Here is a 24649-nt window from a genome sequence, read left to right on the forward strand (position 1 = left end):
TACCGTGTCGCCGTCCTGTCGTACCGTAACTACTCCGTCGGTCGACCGACACGATAATATAATAGTATTATACTACAACACTCGTCGACAACACCCAGACCCCCCCCCCCCAGTGGCACAGCGGTATGTCTACGGACTTACAACGCTAGAAACCGGGTTTCGATACCCGTGGTCGGCAAAACACGGGTAGCCTATTGTGTAGCTTTGTGCTTAATTACAGACAAACCACGAAGCAATAACTTTGTAAAGAAAACTTAATTTCCCAGTATGTTTGCTGCAACATTAGATTTTCATGTTGAATATTATAACTCATATCGTATGTCAGATTTTGTGCATGTATATTGTTATTACGTGTTCTCGCTCACTCCGTCATGTAACAATTCAGAGCGAAGTTTTGTCATCATGACGAGACCCGAAACCTCCTGGTCTGAAGGAGGGGTTGGAAGATAAAGTAAATGATAAGCTAGATTATACGCTGCACGAGGTTTGTACTGAGGCGAAAATCGAGACCGGGCCAACATCCATCTTCCCATGCTGCACGTTCCTTCACGTGTAAAACCGTGTATTACACACCTACCCTCATACTCCGATAACGGAATCAGACGATTTTTAAGCCTAACCTGCCAATTTTATCCCTATAATTCGCTAATTGCTGGTAGAAAATCAACAGGGTTTCAAACCTCCTAGGTCTAGCACTAGGTAAGCCAATAGTAAAGATGGAAATAGCATTATATTTTGATAAGGATAAAGTTCGTATTATCATTAGTTAGCACATATATTTCTACTATAGCAGTCAGTCTGGAGGTCACGCTTTCATTACTAACCATTCCTTCGCTTTTCTAAGATGTTACTTTACAAGAAGGTTTGTTTGTAATTAAGCACAAAGCTACATAATGGGCTCTGCCCACCACGGGTATCGAAACCCGGATTCTAGCGTTGTAAGTCCGCAGACATGCCGCTGTGCCACTGGGGGGCGTTATAGTAGTAGTAGTTATTGAGTAAACGATATATGATAATGGTGTTTTGCTTTCTTTTAATTAACTTATTTTTGCATCGTATCGTACACAGTCGTATTTGAATATTTGGTAGCTTTTCGAACAAGAAGACCCCCCCCCCTTCCGGCAGGAAAATATCCTCCCATGTGCTGTTCTTTGTTTTGTTTTAGCCAAAACACAAGTTGGTGTAAAGCGCGAGGAGCGCTGACAGGTTGCGTAAAGCTTTTCGCGTTTGCAAACCTAATCTTTATCGGTGTTTCACTTGGGTAACTAAGAGCACGTGTGTATGCGTAATATAAAAAGTACAGTCGTTACATACGGATATGTTTGTGGACAGCGACATCTTACGTTTTCTTGAACTGTTCGACCACACATTGAAGACCGTAATGAGAAACCCCTACGGGGAAATTTTGTCAATGCTCACGTAGGTTAAGTTTTGTTTTTGTTGTAAGCGATCAATGGTTAAACGAGATATTTGGATAAAAAGTTATGAGAAATTTCAACTCAAAACACGAGTTATCTAATATCAAACATAAGATGATCGGGAATTGCAACAAATATGACCCCGGTGGCTCAGTGACAAGTTTCAGGACTTATAGCGCTAGATGCTGAGGTTTGATCCCTGCAATGGAAACAACCTAGATAGCCTAAGGTGCAACCTTGCGCTTAAATACTAAAACAAATAAGCAACACCTGTACATTTAGATCTTCTTGTGTTTGTTTGTTTGTTTTGAATTTCGCGTAAAGCTACACGAGGGCTATCTGCGCTAGCCATCGCTAATTAAGCAGTGTAAGACTAAACGGAAGGCAGCTAGTCATCACCACCCACCGCCAACTCTTGGGCTACTCTTTTACCAACGAATAGTGGGATTGACCGTCACATTTTTAACGCCCCCACGGCTTAAAGGGCGAGCATGTTTGGTGTGACGGGGATTCGAACCCGCGACCCTCAGATTGCGAGTCGAGCGCCCCCTAACCATCTGGCCATGCCGGGCATCATCTTGTGTAAAACTCACTTTCACACACGACAACAGTTGTTTAAGAGTGAAAGATTTTTGAAATCTGTTTAATTTTCCTCCGTTTTTGTAATTTATGAATAAGCTCATTAAATGTTATTATAAAAAGGTGTCTTACGTAAATAGCAGGTTATTAATAATATCTTTTGTTATGGGAATACTGTTCCGGTGCAGGTTCATGGAATTAATAGTCATTTGCATAGCAGACGTCGTTTTACAAATTTTAAATTGATTTTACTTATTAAATGTATTATTATCATACTAAGTACACATATAGCAGAGCATACTAGTAACAGGTTGACAATGGTAAACGATAAACTGGAATACTTAGACAAGCTGAGCTGTAGAATAAAATTTCTTTCTGCTCATCTGTTATCTGTGAATAAAAATCATTTCACCTATACGTTGTAAAGGGGCGTTTGATACCTTTAGCTAGAGTTACAGCAGTAGTAAGATCCTCGTGGACATAGAGTAGGCATACAAAATAATACCCTCTCAATCACGTGTGTTAGTTATAACAAACCAAATCATCACAACGTTTATTATTGACTAATAAATCCATTTCAACATAACCTGTATTCCAATCAAATAGCAAAAAGCGCATTGTTTGTTTGTTTGTTTCAAGTTAATCACAAAGCTACACAAAACCTGTTTCTAGCGTTGTAAGTCGGCAGACATACCGCTGTGCCACTGGGGACGTAGTTAAAAGTCTAGTTTGGGGACATTTTCACAACTTAATGAAGTTTGTGCATAAACCATAGTATATGATCCCCCCCCCCCTAAAAGATGTTATTACACTACAAAACTCTACTATACATTCACCATATCGTAGAAGAACAAAACAGAACTGATAGTTCTTGGATCAGCTACTAGAATTTATTCTGGAGTAGAAATATCGCTACTGAAATATATCAGACGAAACCTATTTATTAAAATACAATAAACGTTTTTAATTTATTTTCTATCTACCTTTTTATCCCTTAACGGATGGGTCCTTAAATTAACGATCCAAAATATTGTTATTCAAGAATAAACCTTGAACGACAGCTTTGTTTAACAATGGGTGCTGCTGAGCATGTTGCACAATTCTATTAAGAGATACAATATTACATAACTAAAGTTTTATATCCCCCCAGTAATCAGTTACCTTTCCACTCAAAGGAGAGATAACGTACTATTAAGCTATATGTTTTACAGAAGTTTGATGACTATGATTATAAATAACAGAAATCGTTCAGCAGGCTGTTATCACCAATTATATATTATGTAGCTGCTGAATTTTCTGTTGATTTGTCTATCTACATAATCAGTCTGTCATAGCCTCCATCAATCTGACATTTCATTTATAACCTGTTTTAACCAATCACACCACCATACAGTAGTGTGTTGTCAGTTACTCAGTAGACATTAAAACGACGTCACAAAAGGGAAACTTAAAGTACTGTCTTGACGTCAGTAAAACGTGCGCATGCCATGAATCACAGAAGAATTATGCACCCTGTAAGCTACAACACAGCATGACATATCAACTTTAAAGCAAGAAATAAATATATTTGTTACTCTTAATTTTGGATTTATTTACCCTTGAAACAGAACACTTTCAGTGACCCTGTGGAAGTACATCTAAATATATATGTATAAGTCTATATCCATGACCATCCATCATTGATTTAATCAATTCAGTTATCAGCTTCTCCTTCCCAATACCTGTCAGCCCATTCCTGTTTATCTGTCTAGTCATCTATCATAGTAATGTAGTATCCAAATTAAAAGTTCAATTTTTTAAAACATAAAAGTTACTCATCTTAGACTTAGTTACTATTTACACTCTGCTACAGGGTGTAAACGTTCACACCTGTAGCTCTTGGTCATACATACAAGAGAGGAATGGTGTACCAGGTTGAAATAACCTCCTCCACCAATCATGTATACAATAAACTTACAAATTGAAAAAAAAACAATTTCATGCAATTTAAATTATTAAACAAAATTATAATAAAATTAAAATTCATTAAAACCATAAAATACTATAATTAAATTAAAATTGTGGATATATAAAATTTAAAACTTTACTTATATATATATACATATCTAAGATTTATAACAATATAGACTAAAAGGCGAGTTATATTTGCTAAATCTTCTAAAACTGGTTTTCGTGATAATTTCTTTTAACAAGTAGGATTTCTTATTTTTGTTGTGATGCCTTTGTGTTAAATATTTAAATGTTTCTTTCAATAATGGTAAAGAAAACTGTTCATGTAAAAATTTTAGAGGCTCTTAAACTGGAAATTTTGTAGCACTTCTTAAAATATTGTTTTGAATAGTTTGTAAAATCTTTAAATTATTAATATTAATGTTTGAACATGAACAACAAATGTATTCAAATAGTGCTCTTATAAATACTTTCTATATTTTGAATATAGTGTAACTAGTACATCCACCATATTTACAGACAATTTTCCTTATATAGTTTATTCCAGTCCATCCCTTCTTAACTAAGGAATTAACATGTTTTTTCCATGTTAATTTCCTGTCAAATATAATACCAAGATATTTCATATTTTCAACAATTTCTATATTAGGTATTATATATATTTGTAACTTAGCCTTTTTAATTTTATTTATGCTTCTTTTAAGAATATCATTCATTCTATAAAACACAATAGGATTTAAATAGTTTCTCCATAAATGACAACATAATTGTAAATATACTATGGCTAGTTGTAAATTTTCCAAAATTTATTCTTGGTACTGTATAATTTGTTACCCAGTAGGTTATGTCATCTGTATGTTGTACAAAATTGGTAGTACCTATGTTGGTTGTAGATACAGGTATATCATTAGTATAGATGCTAAAGAGTAGAGGACATAAAAATGTACCTTGTGGTACTCCTAGCTCGGTTACATATGAATCTGAATAAATATTATTTAATTTTTTTTATTTTTCCTATTTTCAATAAAACTGCATAAGCATTTGGTTATAAGATAGGGTAGCTTAAAATCACAAATTAATTTATGAATTAAACCATTTTGACAGATTTTGTCAAAAACATTTTCAATGTCCTGTAACACCACTGCAGTGGGATTTTTATAGTTAAAACCATTTACAACAGATTCTGTTAGTCTGACTAGATTGTCTGTTGTTTGGTGTTTTTTCCCTTGAACATGTTTGATAAGGATTTGACAATATACTATTTTCAAGGAATTTTAACAATCTATTATTGATTTTTTTTTAATTTGAAACAAACAGCTGATCAAACTAAAGGGCCTATAATTATTGGGGTCTTTCTTACTTTTATTGGATTTGGGTATCATTATTATGATGCTTAATTTACATAAACTAGGAATATAACCAGATTTTATAGACAAATTATAGATGTTTTTACTAATTTTCTATATACATTACTGTTAAAATTTTTAAGCATTATGTATTGTATTTCAACAGAACCTGAAGATGTTTTTTATCAATGTTTTTAATGGTTTCAATTATTTCATTAATCTCAATATTACACATATTAAATTTTAAAGAGTTTTCATTTTCATTATCAACTAGGGGATCATTAATGTTGACAGGAAGATTATAATTTAACTTAACGTCTTTATTAATTCTTTCATTTACATTTGTATATCACACCTAATTAAAATATATCTTTTTTTTCTTTAGTTATTTCACACATCATATCTTTAAACAAATTTACTTTATCTTTATCAGTTTTGGCAATTATATTATTTCTTACAAGCTCAGGCACTTTAATTTTATCATTGCCATCATTAACATTAAATTTTCTCCAAAAGCTATTTGCATCTTTTTCACTATCCAGATCTTCATAATACTCATTGAAATCTTTAATTTTTTGTTTATTAATTAATTCTTTCACTATTCTTTGTTGTTTATTAAAAAGTTTTTTGTAATATACTTTACTTATTTTTCATATATATATATATATATATATATATAGTCTCTTAAATTTCCTATTTTCTTTGATAGCAATTTCAATTTCTTTGGTGAAACTCCAACTTGTTTTTTTTTTTGTTTATATCTCGGCATGCTATTTTTTACAGCTAATTTAAAAGCATTATTGATAATACTGACATATTCTTCTAATTGATCTTTATTTTCAGCCTTTTCAAAATTATAACCATTTAATTCTTTTCCAAAATATCATTAAATTTACCCCAATCGGCATTTTTAATCTTGTATTTAATTTTATACTCTTTTTTTTATTTTCATCATTTCTTATTTGATCAAAGTATATTGTTACAGGGAGATGATATCACTATTTACTTCATCTCCTACTTCAAATTTTCTTCTATATGGACCCCATTTGTCAGTAGTCAGGATGTAATCTAGTATATCTGATTCTCCAGTTCTATTGTTAGTATAGGTATAGCTTTCATCATTTAACATTATTAAGTTAAAAGCATCGATAATATTTAATAGAAGATTTTCATTAATTTTTTACATCCAAAAGCAGTATGTTTACTATTTAAATCTCCCAATATCAACATATTTGAATTATATCTTATCAAATTAAAAAAAAACATTAAAATATGGGTACTTTTTGGCAAAGTATAGAAATTAGCTATAATTATCTTTATTTGATTGATCCAGATATCAATATCTAAAATTTCATCATCAGTAGAGTTAAAAGTTGTAACTAATTCTGAATTAATATCTGACTGTACTAAAGTAACTAAACCTAGATTATGTTCATCTGGATTTCTGTCTTTTCTGTAAATATCAAAATCTTTTATATTAAAACTTTTATATTTGGTAAATCTAGTTTCAGATATACATATTATTTTAATGTTATTAGATATAATTCATTCCATTTACTGTTAATACCTCCTTGAATATTAATAGATGTAACACCTATATTATTCATATTCATGTATTCCAAGTAAAGATTCTTGGGTTAGTCACTTTCTGATAAACTATTTTAAAATCTAGTTTAAAAATCTAATTGATTTTTCAAACTATCACATTCATATTTAACAGTATCACTTCTGCTTGTTTTGGGATCTTTAATTTTAATAAGAATGTCTGCTAAAATCAGAGTAATACTATGTAAAATTTTATCTTTTAAATCATTCAACAATTCTTTCAATAAGGTTTTAGTCACATTGTGAGGAGGTTCTTTGAGAATTTTAGCATATGTTTTTTTCTCCACTTGTTTTAGTTGTGTTTTGAAGTTTATTTTTCTTTTCCTTATAATAATTGCAATTTCTTGAGCTTGCATGATGATTTTCATTGCAGTTTACACAATTCGATTGTGCTCTTGACAATGTACAATCTTTCACTTCATGATTCTGCACACACCTTACACATTTTATAATGTTAGTACAAGTGTTAGCTATATGTCCATATTGCGGGCACATTAAAACACTGTAATACTGGCATGAAGGTTTTCTATATTCTTCAAGTTTAAAATGTCCAAAATTCTACTTTAAAACCATTTTTATAAGCCTAAAAGAGTCATATTCATTTTTTAAAACACCTTTAAGCTTTATAGTTATCGTTGGTTCTTGTGTTCTTCTGTTGATTATTCTTTCTACCTTGCTATTTTCAATCCCTTGGTTCTTTAATTCCTATATAATATCCTCTGGCTTGATAGAATAGTTAATTCCTTTGATTATCACAATTTTTTGTCCGTGCATTTTGTTAGGAAGTGTGACATTAATCTTGGCTTTGTTAAACATTTCTGGGTTCCATGGTTCCAATAAATTTACTATACTACAACTTATCTTCCGTTTTAATAAAGATATTTCCATTCCTCAATTTTTTCAAATTACTTATCTTGACTTCAAGGAAATATTTTTTTTCCTTCCATATTTGTATATCATTAAAGTGTTCAGGAACTTCTTCTGCAATTATATTTATTGTTCTTTTAGATGTGTTTGAATTTCCTAAACTACTTCCTTCAGCCTAATTAGCCATCCTTTTACTACTCGACATTAGGCTTAACGTAAAGTACGAAATATACTTTGGCAAAGCCAAAGTTTATTTCAGATTTAAATACAAATCACCTACTTCGTTTTTTTCTTTGTTTTTTTTTTTTCATTCCTTACCAGTTCTTATCACAAAGTCATAACAATATACGAGAAATAACTCAAGTTCATATAATGTTCAAAGGCCAATTTTACTGTGTAAGTGTAACACCTTGAAACGAGAGCACTTAAAAACAAGTATTAACACTAGAATCTCTAACCGAATTCATCACTGATCATACATTACAACATGGTTACTATTTGCATTATGTTACAATATATATAAAATTCCACACGTGTAACCCTTGGTCATACAGTATTACTTGGTTACAATCCATACTCTGCTACAGCAAGCAAACTTTCACACGTGTAGCTGTTGGTCATACAGTGTCACTTGATTACTATTTACACTATGCTACAGCGTATAAAATTACACACGTGTAACCCTAACCCCCGATCATACAACATTGTATGCTTCCCAATTCATTGTATAGTGTCCATTTGATAAACCTCTGCATTAATCTGTCCTCTCACCTGCGTATGCGCATTTACTCTGTTTTTCTGTTCATCCATTTACTTATATTCCTACCTGTTTGCTCACCCCCAGTGGCTCAAAGGCAAGGCTGCAGATCTTCGACGCTAAAAATAGGTTTCGATACCTGTGGTGGACAGTCTACAGATAGCCCATTGTGTAGCTTTGCGCTTAACAACAACCAAACCAAACTAAACCTACCAGTTTATTCGCCCAAATGACTTTTCATATGTAAAAATGTCGGTCTATTGGCTCGTGATTTCGGGTACACGTCATCTGTATGTGTAAATCTAATGGTAGGCATATATTACACACTCATTTGTACGTGCAACTGTTTCTCAATAACTCCACTTCCTTACTTATCTGTTTATCCACCAAGTTTTCTGTGTATATATATATATATATTGTAACTATACCTGTTTCTCTCCCTTGTTACCTCCGCCACCGAAGATGGACGGAGGTTATGTTTCATCCCCTGTGTGTGTGTTTGTCAGCAAAATTTCTCGAAAACGGCTGAATGGATTTGGGCGAAAGTAGTTATACATTTGGACTATGACCAAACTTAGAAGTGATAAGTTTTGAGGGTCAAGGTCAAAGGCCAAGGTTACAGCAAGGTCACGAAAATAAAAAAAATCCTACTTGTTTACATGGGGACCGAATTTTTCACACTATTTATGTTCTCTAACTCACTCAAAAATGATCGGATTTTGATGAATCTTGGTGGACCTATGTAGAATATTATTCCTCATTGTTCTGTCAGATATATAGTTCTTGTTCGTTCATAATGACGGACATGCGGACACATCTTCATATTTTTTGAGAGCCGAATATAATCAACGCTGCATGGCGGAGGTATGCGCTCTGATGAGTACCCCTCCCCTTGTTTTATCTGCTTTTCCAACAAATCTCTTCCATTTCTGTGACTTTTTCAGTAAAATAGTAGAAACTCCAATGTTTAGTAAAACTTAGGACATATAAAAATATCAAATGACTGGTTTTCAGAAGTTTATACAAATGGTAAACTAATCTCTTGAACTCAAGATTTCTTTGATAAGACTCGATAATTGTAAAAGAAAACAAAAATGATAATGAGTAAATTCTGAAAGCTTGTTTCAGAAACTAGCTCAAGGGATGTCTGTACATACCCCCCTAATTTTGTTTGTTTGTAATTGTGCTCAATGCTACAAAATGGGCTATCTGTGTTCTGCCCACCACAGGTATCGAAACCGGATTTCGAGCGTTGTAAGTCTGCAGACATACCGTTGTGCCACTGGGGAGTTCCTGATTTTGAATATATAGACTAGAGGGAATGCAGCTAGTCAACAGCTCCCACTTCCAATTCTTGGAGTACGCTTGTTAGAACGAATGGTGGGATTTGACCGTCACCTTTCTAACGCACCCAAGTTCACCAATGCGCGAGGCGCTATTTTGCGGTAAGGGCACGCGAACCGTGAATCTTCAGGCCACAGTCTGGATGTGCTTATCTTTAATTAGCCTATGACTGGACCAGTCCCGAAAGCCTATAATGTTTATAACACACACAAGCATATTCGATCAGTGCTTTTTTTTATCATATTTTTCCATTATTATGCACTACATTTTTAATAGTTTTCACCTCTGACCTTTGGGAAAACATTTTGTTACTGCCACAGATGCAACAGCTTTATTCACAGACCGACAGTCAAACAATTTTGTCAACAAAAGAAAAAGATAAAAAATGTTGCTCATACGATGCGACAGCTTTAAAATTTTTGTGTGTACTTTTTTGTAAAATGTACAGTCGCATATACTTGACGTTTTCGCTCGTAAATAATCTTAATTTTCGGCAATCTTACATCGCTGAGTGTTGTTGAGTAGGGGGCGTGGCAAAACACGACTGACACTTATCTTTAGGAACAAACTAGTGGGGCGGAGATCAGGGTTCGTTCCCACAGAAGTGTGCGCTGTGTTCACCCATCTCTGGTAACGCACTTTGTAAGCAGACTGTCTGCAGGAAAGGCGGGACCTAGAGTAGAAATCACGCGAACAAGCGACGCCGAAGCACACAAACTAGCGAACTCCCTTGTTGGGTGCGGATGGCATAAGAGTCAACAGGTTGTGTTGAGGGAGGCGTGGACCTAATTAGGCTTACCGGTAGCGTACAAAACCTGGTATTCTATTCTGTTAACAGACAACTGTACAGTTTAAAAACATCACATTATCAGAGAAAATATATTGGAGTAAACGACCCTTTTGTCAGGTTTATTTCACATTATTGGAATCAACGAGATGTCCAAATTTCGTGCTTCTGATTCCGATAGTTGTGACCATTCCAACTCTGCTGAACAAACATCCTTCTCCGATCAAGCTGAGGTCCACGGGCACGAACAACTGGATTCGGACAATGAACGGTCAGAACTGGATGCTGAAGAGACCGGAGACAGTGAACAAGACTCGGGTAGTGAAAGCGGACGTTTTCCACAGACCATTCGTGACGCTGTCAGCCGCGTATTCCAGGGGTATCACTGGACACTCGTGCCAACCCCTACTCGCCCCAGCAGCTCGGACAAGCGGAAACCCCACGTGAAACGACCCATGAACGCCTTCATGGTCTGGGCTCAGGCCGCTAGAAGGAAGCTGGCAGACCAGTACCCCCATTTGCATAACGCTGAACTCAGCAAGACCCTCGGGAAACTGTGGAGGTAAGTTACATCAATCCAGCATTTTTCGAATTGACTCTTCTTATGATAAAACAGAAACATAAGGTTGCTTTAGAAGTTTTGTTTAATTATTTATTTGCCTTTATATTTCCTAAACCTAAATCAGGCTAGTGAAAGAAATCTTGCACAAAGATATTTAGTAATAATTGTAGGCAATGTATACCACTTAAATAATAATAAAAAAAGCTACAGTTGAAGATAATACCATCGAGATCCAATGGATGCTTTGACATATTCGCACGAACTTACAAACAGGCTGTCTCTGCTAGCAGACACTAATTCGGAACTGATAGATTAGAGGAAACTCAGCTGGTTAACAGGAAGTTCCTTTTGATTATTTTTGGGCTGTGTTAAACAAATAGTGGTATTTGACCGTCGCTCTTATAACGCACCAACGGCTCCAAAGAGCGGAGAGCGACTTGTTTAATGAGGTAACAAGACACGAACCGTAACTTCCTTGGGTCCACAGTCCGACACGCTAACCACTGTGCCACTAAGTGCCTTTAAGTTCCCTACTCCACCAACTCGTCAAGAAAATTAACAGTTACTTTATATTACTCGTGGTATTCTAGCAAAGCCACAAAAAATTATATAAGCCATCACACTGTTTAGAAAAGAGTTTATTTATTTTCTTAACTTACTTAATGACAGTTTTTCTGAAACGTTATTTCTACGAGGCGGTGTTAAAAATAACAGCGATGACCTAGTGTAAGACGCTTCACGTGAAAAGAGAACGCGCAGAAATGAAAAATATGACTTTGAATAATGAAACGATGTTATCACACACACACACACAAAAGAAGAATAAAACAAATGCAAAAAAAGAATAGTGCAAAATAGCATTGAAAGTCTTATATTTCATAAACAAGTAAGTGTCCGACTTGGATTAAAACATCTGTTAACATGATTTTCAGACACTGTATGTAATCGTTACATAATTTGACATATAAACTTTGTCCTATCTGAAGATAGGACATGTAACTAAACGTCCCGCCTACACACCCTCAGGAAAAAATGCCGATAAAAATTATCTTTCCAATGAAATAAACTTGTAATTTAGAGAATTGTTGTTATAATTATCTTAATCTTTTGATTTCTCAAAACTTGTGACCAAAGTTTAAAAACTATCAAAGTTTGATGGTTTTGGATGTACAAAATAAGCTGAAGCAGTGGTCAAACACAAAGGTTAAATACATTTTTTTTTCCCCTTTTGTAGCTTACATCAATTTTAAGACGGAAGATGCATCTTTAAATCACCCGTATTACAAGAAAAAATTTATATTATTTTCAGTAATATTATTGAAAGTTGGATCCCGAACCTTAAAATTCTTAAATCTAGGATCATATCAAAGATCGCATTATTTTCATGAAGTTGGACAGAAATTATGCAAAATTAAGCTCTGCAATTTGGTATTCCAGTTGCAGCATAGTCTAATTGCAGGAACTGTATAATTCTATACCAAAGTGAGCCATTTCTTTAGTCATAGCAAGAAAACAAAGCAAAAATCCATCAATTTATCTAGCTAACTATATATCTATTTATATATGTTAAGTATTAATCCAGAGCCTTGTAACATTTGTAGCAGAACGTTAACAACACTGTTCTATTTGAATCACGCTAATACCCTGGCGCTAATACTAGCTAACGGGGCTTAAGTCCCTATAAGATAACTCTTATTCTGCTCATTAAATAACCCCTGGTCTCCTAACCCACTAGTCCCCCCTGGTGCTGATACTAGCTAACAGGGCTTAAATCCCAATAAGATAACTCTTATCCTGCTCATTATAGAACCCCTGGAATCCCGACTCCCGCTAGTCCCCTGGTGCTGATACTAACTAACAGGGCTTAAGTCCCAATAAGATAACTCTTATTCTGCTCATTATAGAACCCCTGGTCTCCCGACCCAAGCTAGTCCATTGGTGCTAATACTAACTTACAGGGCTTAAATCCCAATAAGATAACTCTTATCCTGCTCATTATAGAACCCCTGGTCTCCCGACCCAAGCTAGTCCCCTGGAGCTGGTACTAATTTACAGGGCTTAAGTCCCAATAAGATAACTCTTATCCTGCTCATTATAGAACCCCTGGTCTCCCGACCCAAGCTAGTCCCCTGGTGCTAATACTAACTTACAGGGCTCAAGTGCAAATCAGCTAACTCTCATTCTGGTCATTTTAACATTTTCGTAAGTATTTACAAATTAAAAACACTTGGTAAATTATGGCAGAGTTTTACTTTGGAATTTTAAGAAATACATATGTTTTTGAAATAATGCTAAAAATAAGTGAAACAATATTTATTTATAACGTTTTAATTAAAACGTCAATTAAACTTATTGACACTCAGTTACGTTTGTGCACATATAAAAAACGCATACATTCACATTTGAACACAGCTTAAGGTGACATTTTTGTATATTTTTGATGGATTACTCAACTATGCACGAATGCATTCTGTGCGTTCTTGAGACTCATTTCACAGAACCATGATTGTGTAAAACCCATTCTGAGAACCGTTAAGAACTAAAAGGACGACATAATGTAATATATTAATCTTAAAGATTTTGTTTTGTTTGTAATTAAGCACAAAGCTACACAATGGGCTATCTGTGCTCTGCCCACCACGGGTATCGAAACCCGGTTTCTAGCGTTGTAAGTCCGCAGACATACCGCTGTGCCACTGGGGGGCTAATCTTAAAGAAGTGAACTAAGTATTAATGAAACCGAAAGGTCATAATGAGAGATAATTTTACGTGAACAATAGATTACTTTAATGCAAACATTAAAATTAGAACTTTTTTGTTTCTAGTTTGGAGAATCTATGAAGGCATTAGGTAACTCGTAGCATATCTATCTAAAAATCGATAAACTGAAGACAAAAAAAATTACTATTTTGGTATTGCATATTTTCAACCTGAACAGTGACTTATCCGAAACATGGACTAAATAATCAGGTCAGAAATCCCAATATTTAGACATAACAGTTTCCAGTTTAGTACTGGAAGGAAGACAACCAATCAGCAGCACCAACCATCTACAAGCTACTCTTAACCGAACAGCGGAATTGACTGTCACGGTTATAACGCTCCCATAGATGAAAATGCAGAGCATCTTCAACGACGTATTGCGGCTCCATTCTTGAACCTTCCGATCCTCAGCCCGCATGCTCATTAAGCCCAATCCCAGGCAAGAAATAAGAGGGATGTGCACATTAAGATGTTGTTGTTTTTAGATACTATCACAAAAGCTGTTTAGAATCAAGAAACGACTGAGTATAAGGTGGTTATATAAAAATATGATGGCCAGCCTTAACACGAAAAAAACTGAAGTTTTTGCTGCTCGGTGCATATTTTTTAGTCAGGGTTAGCTATTAAATTTTTTCAAACAACTCGAATTAGAGTTTCGTTTTCCAATCTGATTCATAATCAATCAAAACAGGGGAATTTTTGAACAGCTTAGGCAACTTTCTGATTTTAAAAAACAAACAAACACAAAGCAAAAATCATTCATTGTATGTTGCCCTGGAAAAAGTCACTGGCTTACAAAGAAGGTTATACACGGAATTTGGAACTGAAATAACCAAAAAGTAAGCTACAAGGTGCTGACGAAAGGAAGTTGTATTTCACAGGAACTGCGTTTGCATGTTCACGAACTTCAGTTAAATTAACGGTAAGGGCAGTTTCAAAAACTGTGTATCGAAAATTTGAAAGACTTAGTGGGGGATCATTGCTTGGAATTAACCCACTTTCTACCGTTTTGTTTAATGTGTACATATTTGAATGATTAAATAATTGTTATACAATTGTCTTGATATCTATCTCTATATATATATACATATTCAGTTATATTCTATTTTTTGTTTGTAATTGAGGAGAAAGCTACACAATGGGCTATCTGTGGTCTGCTCACTACGGGTATCGAAACTCGGATTCTAGCGTTGTAAGTCCGGCAGTTATATTCTACCAAATCAAAAATTTTAAAGTCTAATCAAATTAGAGCCGTTATCTATAAAAGCTATTCACTGAGGCAATAATTTCCGTGTAAATGATACGAACGGTTACACAAGTTGACGATATTGGCGTAGCGCACAAACAGCTTAATTTAGTATTGCTTTAACCAATGTAAAGTTCATTTCTTCATTACTGTCATTTTTTTTAGTTTACTCATGAATTGGTATATATATATACTTCTGTCGTTTTAGCAAACCGCAATGAATAGAGAAATTATCCTCAAGAGTCTGTTTTCCCATACAGTTTACGAATCGGTTAAATTATGTGTTATTTCCCTTAAGAATACTAAAGTATTTTAGGTTAGTAAAAAACAAATCAGGCTTACATTTCGCTAAGATACAAAGAATGTGAGGAGGCGGACGTTGGTCTTTCTGGCGTGGTCAAAAGAAAAAGTGAAGTTACATAGTACATATCTGTATTTAGTTATTTTGTTGTTTTTTCCTCTGTTTTTTATTTTTCTAATTACACTGCGACAGGAAGTTTTCCTTAAGTACCAAGAAGTTGTTAGCGTAAATCACACTGTAGTGGCAGTCCTCTAATACAACGATCCTATTACAGTCATTAATAATGACGATGAAGGTTGGACGTCATTATGCATGTGTGTGTGTGCTAAAGTCATTTCTAACATACAAGAAAACGCAAAATTCTCGTCAGTTAAAAAAATATATAACATTATTTGTAATGTTGTTTACAATGACATTAGACCCATTAGTTCTTATCACATATAACTTATTAAAAACACAAAGAAAACACACCTATGAGGCCTATTTTTTCTAATATTGGAACTTTTAATTATACGTTAATTTTCTAAATACCTTTCTAAAATATTTCATATATTCCAACAACGCTGATAGTGATAGTTTTACATTTTCTAACAATGTTTAAAAATATGAGCTTTGCAAAACCTGTATGGTCAGTTTTTATGTTGGATCTTCAACTACCAATATTCCTCTCACTGAGACTACTGACATGGTCTATCAAAGTGATGGCACTATAAGAAACAATTGGAATTTGGTACTTTCACCTTTAATAATGAGATCAATGAACAAACTGATGGTGTTGCTATGGGTTCTAGTGTAGGCATTAGCCTAACTAACTTATTCGTGTGTCACCATAATAAGAAGTGGTTAAATTATTGTCCTTCTGAATTCAAACCTGTTTATTGTACCAGATATGTTAACGATAGCTTTTTCTTGTTTTTTATGTAAAGGTAAACTCCCAAGATAGTAAAGTAACTGTCCACAAACCAGTCAGTCTTTTGTGCTCAAAAGGCTATACACATTGGCTCCACTACCAGATGTTTACTCAGTAAGTTATAAAGTGAGCACTCAGCAACTGTTCTGTATATAACAGTTCTATAGAGCACACGTGCAAAATGCGTATGACATTCCAATTAAAAAAACATTCATCTTTCAGCTTGTAATGAAAGAAGCTTGTTCATCAAAGAACCTCTTGCCATCAAGGCAATATGCCAACTATTAATTTCAAAGAATCTTCAATTACATTGTTAGCAGAAAACGAAAATAGTAGGTTCTTGAAGCATTGTGAAATTTGCTGTACCATTACACTGCAGAGGTTATACAATAGACCTTCTAAAACAGTCATAAGTAAACGTTTCTCGTTGTACAAAACTTCAAAACTGAATAACTATGATTTAATGAAGGACCAGTCACTCAGCCTCCTGAATTATGTGATATATACTGTAAGTAATCCATATTTCAGGCTCATGCACAGAAAGGGGGTGTTAAATTTGTAAACATATTTAAGTAATATGTATATATATATATATCATAGTGCATGTGTAAAATATTAAAACAATTATATACATAGTTTTACATGCGGAGATAAACGAATCGGTCCATTTTCTTTGTAGGATTTTCTAACATAAAAAAAAGTACTTCTGTAAGGAAAGCAAATGTTATGATTATAATTAATTGGCGAGTTCCTTGCATAAACATTTTGTTTGGAATCCTCTACTCTTGCAACGAAGGCCAACATGAAGTTGATTTTATCGAACCAAGATGACATGCCAGTTTAACAGGATATCATACGAATCCGGATCACTTAATAGTTTTAATTTATTAGGGTCATGGCACGAACAGATAACAGATGTGAAAAATAAGTGTAAGGGGTGATGAATTGACAAACAGTCATGGTCACTTACTCATTTCTCAGGAACCATAAATTTTGCAAACAAATAAATAAATTAAACCTTATATCGTGCACAAACCTGGTAAATTTGATAGTGCTGTATTTATAAGCAAAGAAATATTAACCATTTGGCTACGACTGGCTAAGTGCATGTTTGATATCTTTTGATCAGAAGTTAAGTGCATGTTTGATATCTTTTGATCAGAAGTTAAGTGCATGTTTAATATCTTTACAAAAACAACAACACCAAGTACTTAGAAATCAAATAACCTAAAAGATTTCAACGATTTGATAGCCTTTAAAAGTATTTCCGAAAATGCTTTATAGCATACTTTCACCTTAACAAAGATTATAAAGACCAATATCTGGATCAGTGTTCCACAAGTTCTTGCTCGATTTCAGCCTACGTATCTCGAAACTCGGTTGTTTGAGTTAATGATAGTAATGCATAACAAAATTTAATATAAAATGTAAGGGTCTACTGACCGACATATTAATCCCTCCTTCTACTTCTGATCAAAAGATATCAAACATGCACTTAACTTCTGATCAAAAGATATCAAACATGCACTTAGCTTCTGATCAAAAGATATCAAACATACATTTCAACTTCTGATCAAAAGATATCAAACATATACTTAGCTTCTGATCACAAGATATCAAACATACATTTCAACTTCTGATCAAAAGATATCAAACATACATTTCAACTTCTGATCAAAAGATATCAAACATACATTTCAACTTCTGATCAAAAGATATCAAACATATACTTAGCTTCTGATCAAAAGATATCAAACATACATTTCAACTTCTGATCAATGGAAGCCACCATAGATCAGAACTAAAAATTAACACAGCTTTGAAAATACGTAATTTAATATGGCGTTTTCCTTTAGTTTGATTAGAATTGTTAGCGATGGGAAGACTAGTAGAAATGTGTCTCTTTACATAAAGGATAGCAACCTATTACAAATTTTACTTCTATATACGTACCGTCCAAACCTATAGTTTTAAATATAATACAGCAAACGTAGAAACGTGGTTCTTTACGTAAAGTATAACAAACGATTAACATTTTAATATATATATATATAAACCTCCAAAACACATTGTTTTAGATATAATACATTAAAATTTCCTGGTCTTCTTGATATAGCTTTCCTTTAAACACACACATTTTCAGACAAACATCACACTTTAAACTCACCCTTTTGTCTATAATGCAACAACCCATGAAACACGCGTCTTTGCGTATATTGTGTACAATATTACAACCCATGAAACACGTGTCTTTGCGTATATTGTGTACAATATTACAACCCATGAAACACGTGTCTTTGCGTATATTGTGTACAATATTACAACCCATGAAACACGCCTCTTTGCGTATACTGTATATAATAACAACCCATGAAACACGCGCCTTTGTGTGTATTGTATATAATGTAACAACCCATGAAACACGCCTCTTTGCGTATACTGTATATAATATAACAACCCATGAAACACGCCTCTTTGCGTATACTGTATATAATATAACAACCCATGAAACACGCCTCTTTGCGTATACTGTATATAATGTAACAACCCATGAAACACGCCTCTTTGCGTATACTGTATATAATATAACAACCCATGAAACACGTGCCTTTACATATGCAGAGTACACGATTCAAATTCCTCCTTGTATTTATCTATATAAAGCACAACCCTGTTGTATATAATATCGCAACTTTGTAAACTAATATATCAACGCTTTAACCCCGTCTTTTTGTAAATAACGTTTAGCAACTGTTTAAGTCTTTGTGCATATGATAGCTATCTTTGTACACACGTGTCTCTCAGTACATAATACAGCAGGTTTTGAAAGTTAAGACGTTTCTTTGTAAACGATATGTTAAATTCCAAATATACGTTTTTTCTTCTCTCTCTCTCACTTGTAATAGGTATGTTTCTGTAAAGTATATCAATCCTTCAAACATGCCTGTCTTTGTATGATACAGTAACTTTTGAAAGTTAATAACATTCGTGTCTTTACGTATAGAAGATAACACAGTTCTTAACTCTTCTTCTGTAGGAGAAATGTAGAGATACATAATTATGAACCACACTGTCTGTCATCTTACCCTGCTAAGGTTATTGTGAAAGAACTACGCAATTGTTTCAACAAGAGAGAGATTTAGATACATTCCTGGCTTAACAGACTCCAGTTTTTTTTTGTGTGTTTATTTTTTTTTTCAAACCGAGTGTGAACGTGACATGCAAGCTCTCTCTCCTTCTTGTGCATTTTCTGAACTGCTTCTCACAAACTATAAAAAAAAAACACCCACTTAACTCAGATTACTGAAAACTTATACCATGAATCCCATACACGTTTCTCCTCCGTTCTTGTTTCTTTGACTCGGAGCAGGCTAGTAATATGTCTGTTAGTCTTCCTACATTTAAAAGTTGTTAGAAGTTAGTGTATAAATTTCATCAGCACTGTCATCGTAGACACAACGGAGACATGAGAGTCATAAAAACCCAACAACTTGTCTCACTTGTGCAGTATTTCGTTTTTTGGGGTCCTTACGGAGTCATCATGTGATCAAACAATGTTTAGTTTATCAAAGACACTAAATGGCTTTGGAGGTTACTAGAATACTTAAAATTTCAGTAAGAATGAGGAGAAGTGAAATAAAAATAGTGAACTTCGAAGCTGTTAGAAGTCTCTGGTTGTAATCTTTAACTTTTCAAACATTCCTTATCTCTTGTCTTCAATGAATGGCTTGTATTACTGACCTTCTTCATTTCCCTCTCATGTAAAACTAAAACAGCAGTTCGTAGTTCTGGTTATAACAATTCTTTCTTTTATTTCCCCTCCTCTGTTCCCCTTTGTATACATGTTAAGTTTAAGATATCAAGTGAACATGAGGTTACCAATAACAAGCAGAGAAATGTCTCGAACAATCGGAGTTAACGATTTAAAAATAGAAGAGTATCAAAAGACAGGAGAGCCGTTAACAAATCAATAACAGGAAATAAAATAAATAGTGTTGTAAAAAAAAAATGATTGTTTTCTTTAGTTTAGTTGTAAAATACGTCAGAATTGAACCATTATTAATTAGTATAGGTAACCACATGCTATTAGGTTTTCTTTTCTTTTTTTAAAGAAATACCTGAAACAATGTTCGGTTTACTTTAGGGTTGTTTAGAAGGAATTTATGTAATAAGGAGTTTTGTAATAAGGCCACAGAGAGACGTGCAATAAACAAGGTATACTCGAAGTATCTAAGAACATACAGTTACATCCATTAAACACCGTATACTAGAAGTATCCAAGAACATACAGTTACATCCATTAAACAATGTATACTCGAAGTATCTAAGAACATACAGTTACATCCATTAAACAATGTATACTCGAAGTATCTAAGAACATACAGTTACATCCATTAAACAATGTATACTCGAAGTATCTAAGAACATACAGTTACATCCATTAAACACCGTATACTAGAAGTATCCAAGAACATACAGTTACATCCATTAAACAATGTATACTCGAAGTATCTAAGAACATACAGTTACATCCATTAAACACCGTATACTAGAAGTATCCAAGAACATACTTCCATTATACAGTGTTGATTGGATTTTACTGTATGTTCTTGGATACTTCTAGTATACAGTGTTGATTGGATTTTACTGTATGTTCTTGGATACTTCTGGTATACAGTGTTGATTGGATTTTACTGTATGTTCTTGGATACTTCTAGTATACAGTGTTTATTGGGTGTTACTGTATGTTCTTAGATACTTACACTATACAGTGTTTATTGGGTGTTACTTAGTGTTCTTAGGTGCTTCCACTATACAGTGTTTATTGGATGTTACTGTATTACTGTATGTTCTTAGATACTTCTAGTATATAGTGTCTATTGGATTTTACTGTATGTTCTTAGGTGCTTCCACTATACAGCGTCTATTGGATGTTACTGTATGTTCTAAAAAACACTGTATAGTGTAAGTATCTAAGAACATACAGTAACATCCAATAGACACTGTATAGTGGAGGCACCTAAGAGCATACAGTAACACCCAATAAACACTGTATAGTGTAAGTATCTAAGAACATACAGTAACACCCAATAGACACTGTATAGTGGAGGCACCTAAGAACATAGAGTAACACCCAATAAACACTGTATAGTGTATGTATCTAAGAACATACAGTAACACCCAATAGACACTGTATAGTGGAAGCACCTAAGAACATAGAGTAACACCCAATAAACACTGTATAGTGTATGTATCTAAGAACATACAGTAACACCCAATAGACACTGTATAGTGGAAGCACCTAAGAACATAGAGTAACACCCAATAAACACTGTATAGTGGAAGTATCTAAGAACATACAGTAACACCCAATAGACACTGTATAGTGGAAGTATCTAAGAGCATGTTGCATGTTTTACAGTTTTCTTGCGAAAAGGCTAAATTATAAGAGCCCTTATATTCGGGATTAGTTAAAAAATCAATAACGTTTCGAATACGATCACCTAAAACCTACTACGTTTCATTCGTTTTCAGCACAAACACACTTGGACAATCTTAGACGTGGGTTTATCAGCAATGTAGATCCAAGTTTCAGAAATTTCCATTTAAAAACTTAAAAAACAGAGTAGAAGACAGGGCGTGTAATGACAACTCATCCCGCCTTAATCTATATGTTCCTCACAACCTGCATAAGAGAAATAGTTGTTTCTAAGTTGCTCATTTATATTGAAAACATTACAATAGTGTATTTGTTTCAGCTTTTTGTGTGGACACACCCATGTCGAGAGAGCGATTTTCTTCTAAAGTTATACTGAAGAAAAACAACAACAACAAAAAACTGATATTTAAAGCTCTTACAACACTCGTAAGTTAACCTTACATACGAACAAACATCACGTCACTCATTGAGAAGCTCTTAACGTCATGTCATCGGTGAAGTGTAGACGATGTGGAGCCAGAAGTCGAAGAAATAGACACATTTTTAGTGTCCATTTATAAATACACACGTCTAGGTAATTTCAACATCTAAATTAATGAACTTCGTTGCTTATTTATTGGCGCAATGGAGAAGAGGACTGACGTAAACACTTAAGTTTTGTTTAATACCAATGTTTAAGACTTGCATTCATAACTATATATGGTGTTTGGATAGCATAAACCAAATTTTTTAAACATTTCTTCAATGGAAATAGACCCGATACTAATTGTGTTTTCTGAGCCTTTTGCAAATGTTATTTTACGTGTTACATGTTTTCTTACATCGATGGCTTGGATTATTTCTAAATGCTATAGACAGTTTTAATTTTAACACATAAACATTACATCACATGCACCGGCAAAAATTCAATGTCAGAGCTCATAAAAATGTTATGAAGGTTTAAAACCCTATTGTGAAATAGTTCAATTCATATACTAATACTCTAATGATATTTAAAACTGTTTTGTTTGTTTGTAATTAAGCACAAAGCTACATAATGGGCTATCTGTACTCTGCCCACTACGGGTATCGAAACCCCGATTCTAGCGTTGTAAGTCCGCAGACATACCGCTTTGCCACTGGGGGGCTTAAAACTGTTTACTCGGGTATAAAAGATTCTTTAGAGCGAATGCATTTTTTTTCATCTTACCTAGCGAGATAGGAAACACAATGACATCTATAAACTATACTATGACCATAAATAATTAAAGCATATAAGACTGTTGTACTATCATCACTTTACATTTACTTATCCTTAACACTTGTTTTACTGATGATCATTGCGTTTTCAACCGTTTCTAGTTTTTTTGTGTGTGTGTGTTGTAATTAAACCCATCAAACTATGTAAGTACAAGGGTTTCAAGCTTCACCATATACATATAGAAACACAAGTTTTCTTTACTCATGAATTTCAACATGGTCAACAGTGCTTGCACCAGGCGGCAATATCTAACAGAATCAACATGGTCAACAGTGCTTGCACCAGGCGGCAATATCTAACAGAATTAACATGGTCAACAGTGCTTGCACCAGACGGCAATATCTAACAGAATCAACATGATCAATAGTGCTTGCACCAGGCGGCGATAGCTAACAGAATTCAACTGTATGCCTTTCATGTTGCATGTTTTACAGTTTTCTTGCGAAAAGGCTAAATTATAAGAGCCCCTATATTCGGGATTAGTTAAAAAATCAATAACGTTTCGAATACGATCACCTAAAACCTATTACGTTTCATTTGTTTTCAACACACTTGGACAATCTTGTGCGTGGGTTTATCAGCAATATAGATCCAAGTTTCAGAAATTTCCATTTAAAAAGTTAAAAAATAAAACAGAAGACAGGGCGTGTAATGACAACTTCACAAACCGAGAACATAATGTACAAGAAAAAGTTACTTGTGTCTTAGAAAATTCAAACAAAATGACTGTTTAATGGTCTTAAAACCTCATGCGTGGTTCTGATGTGAACCTCCAGTGTTTAACCATAAAAAAAAACTGCTTTTTAAACACATTTTTCTAAACTATTTATGCAACAAGTTCCTTGTGGGTCCAACAATTTGTAGTTACAAGATTTCTAATACCATATGAGTTACATACTAAACAAAAGTAGGAATGATATTGTAATTAATCCCACTAATTACTTCTGAGGTCACTTATCTATTTCATTTTTACATGTAAAATTGATGACTGTAAGAAGGCAAAGAAACCTCACGAAACATACTGCAATATGTATACCCTAGAAGTTGTGAACGATATGCAAACAAGTCGGTAATATATAAATATTAATTATAATCAGTGTTATCTGTCTGTAAAGTAGCAAAACGAACTGTTTTATTAATACCACTTAAACTCTGACCTTTAATGCCAAATTCATGAATGGCAGAGGTCCAGTGAATTTAATGTAAATTAGAGGATCAACTAACGGAAAAAATATTTATGTTAAACATTAAGAAGTTTAGATTAATGAAAGGCTGGCTAAACACTATATTTTTTTTTTGCATTATTAGAGACCCGATAAAATAAATGATATATTTGATAACCTTAATGACAACTTGGAGACTCATTGCGCTGTTCTCTCTCGAAAGAAACTACTTGACATGAACGCATATCTTACTTTAACCAAATCAAAACACTGCTGCTGAATGATTTATATTTGTGAAAATATACCTTTTATAATACAAGTCAACAAAGGGTTTCTTGCGATGAACAAAGCAGATTTTTCTTCTAGATTCA

The 24649-nt window shown here is 33.9% G+C and overlaps 1 protein-coding gene across 1 annotated transcript in view; it reads left to right on the forward strand.

Moving 5' to 3' along the window:
* The first annotated feature begins 10457 nt into the window (after positions 1-10457).
* The window catches only part of LOC106461861 (transcription factor Sox-8-like), a 39524-nt gene continuing 25332 nt past the window's right edge, over positions 10458-24649 (forward strand). The window contains exon 1 of the mRNA XM_013921726.2: positions 10458-11215. Coding sequence (XP_013777180.1) covers positions 10803-11215 — 413 coding nt within the window. The 5' untranslated portion in view covers positions 10458-10802. The remainder of the gene's footprint in view (positions 11216-24649) is intronic.

The sequence above is a fragment of the Limulus polyphemus genome, unplaced genomic scaffold (genome assembly GCF_000517525.1).
Source record: "Limulus polyphemus unplaced genomic scaffold, Limulus_polyphemus-2.1.2 Scaffold1047, whole genome shotgun sequence".
Lineage (NCBI taxonomy): Eukaryota > Metazoa > Arthropoda > Merostomata > Xiphosura > Limulidae > Limulus > Limulus polyphemus.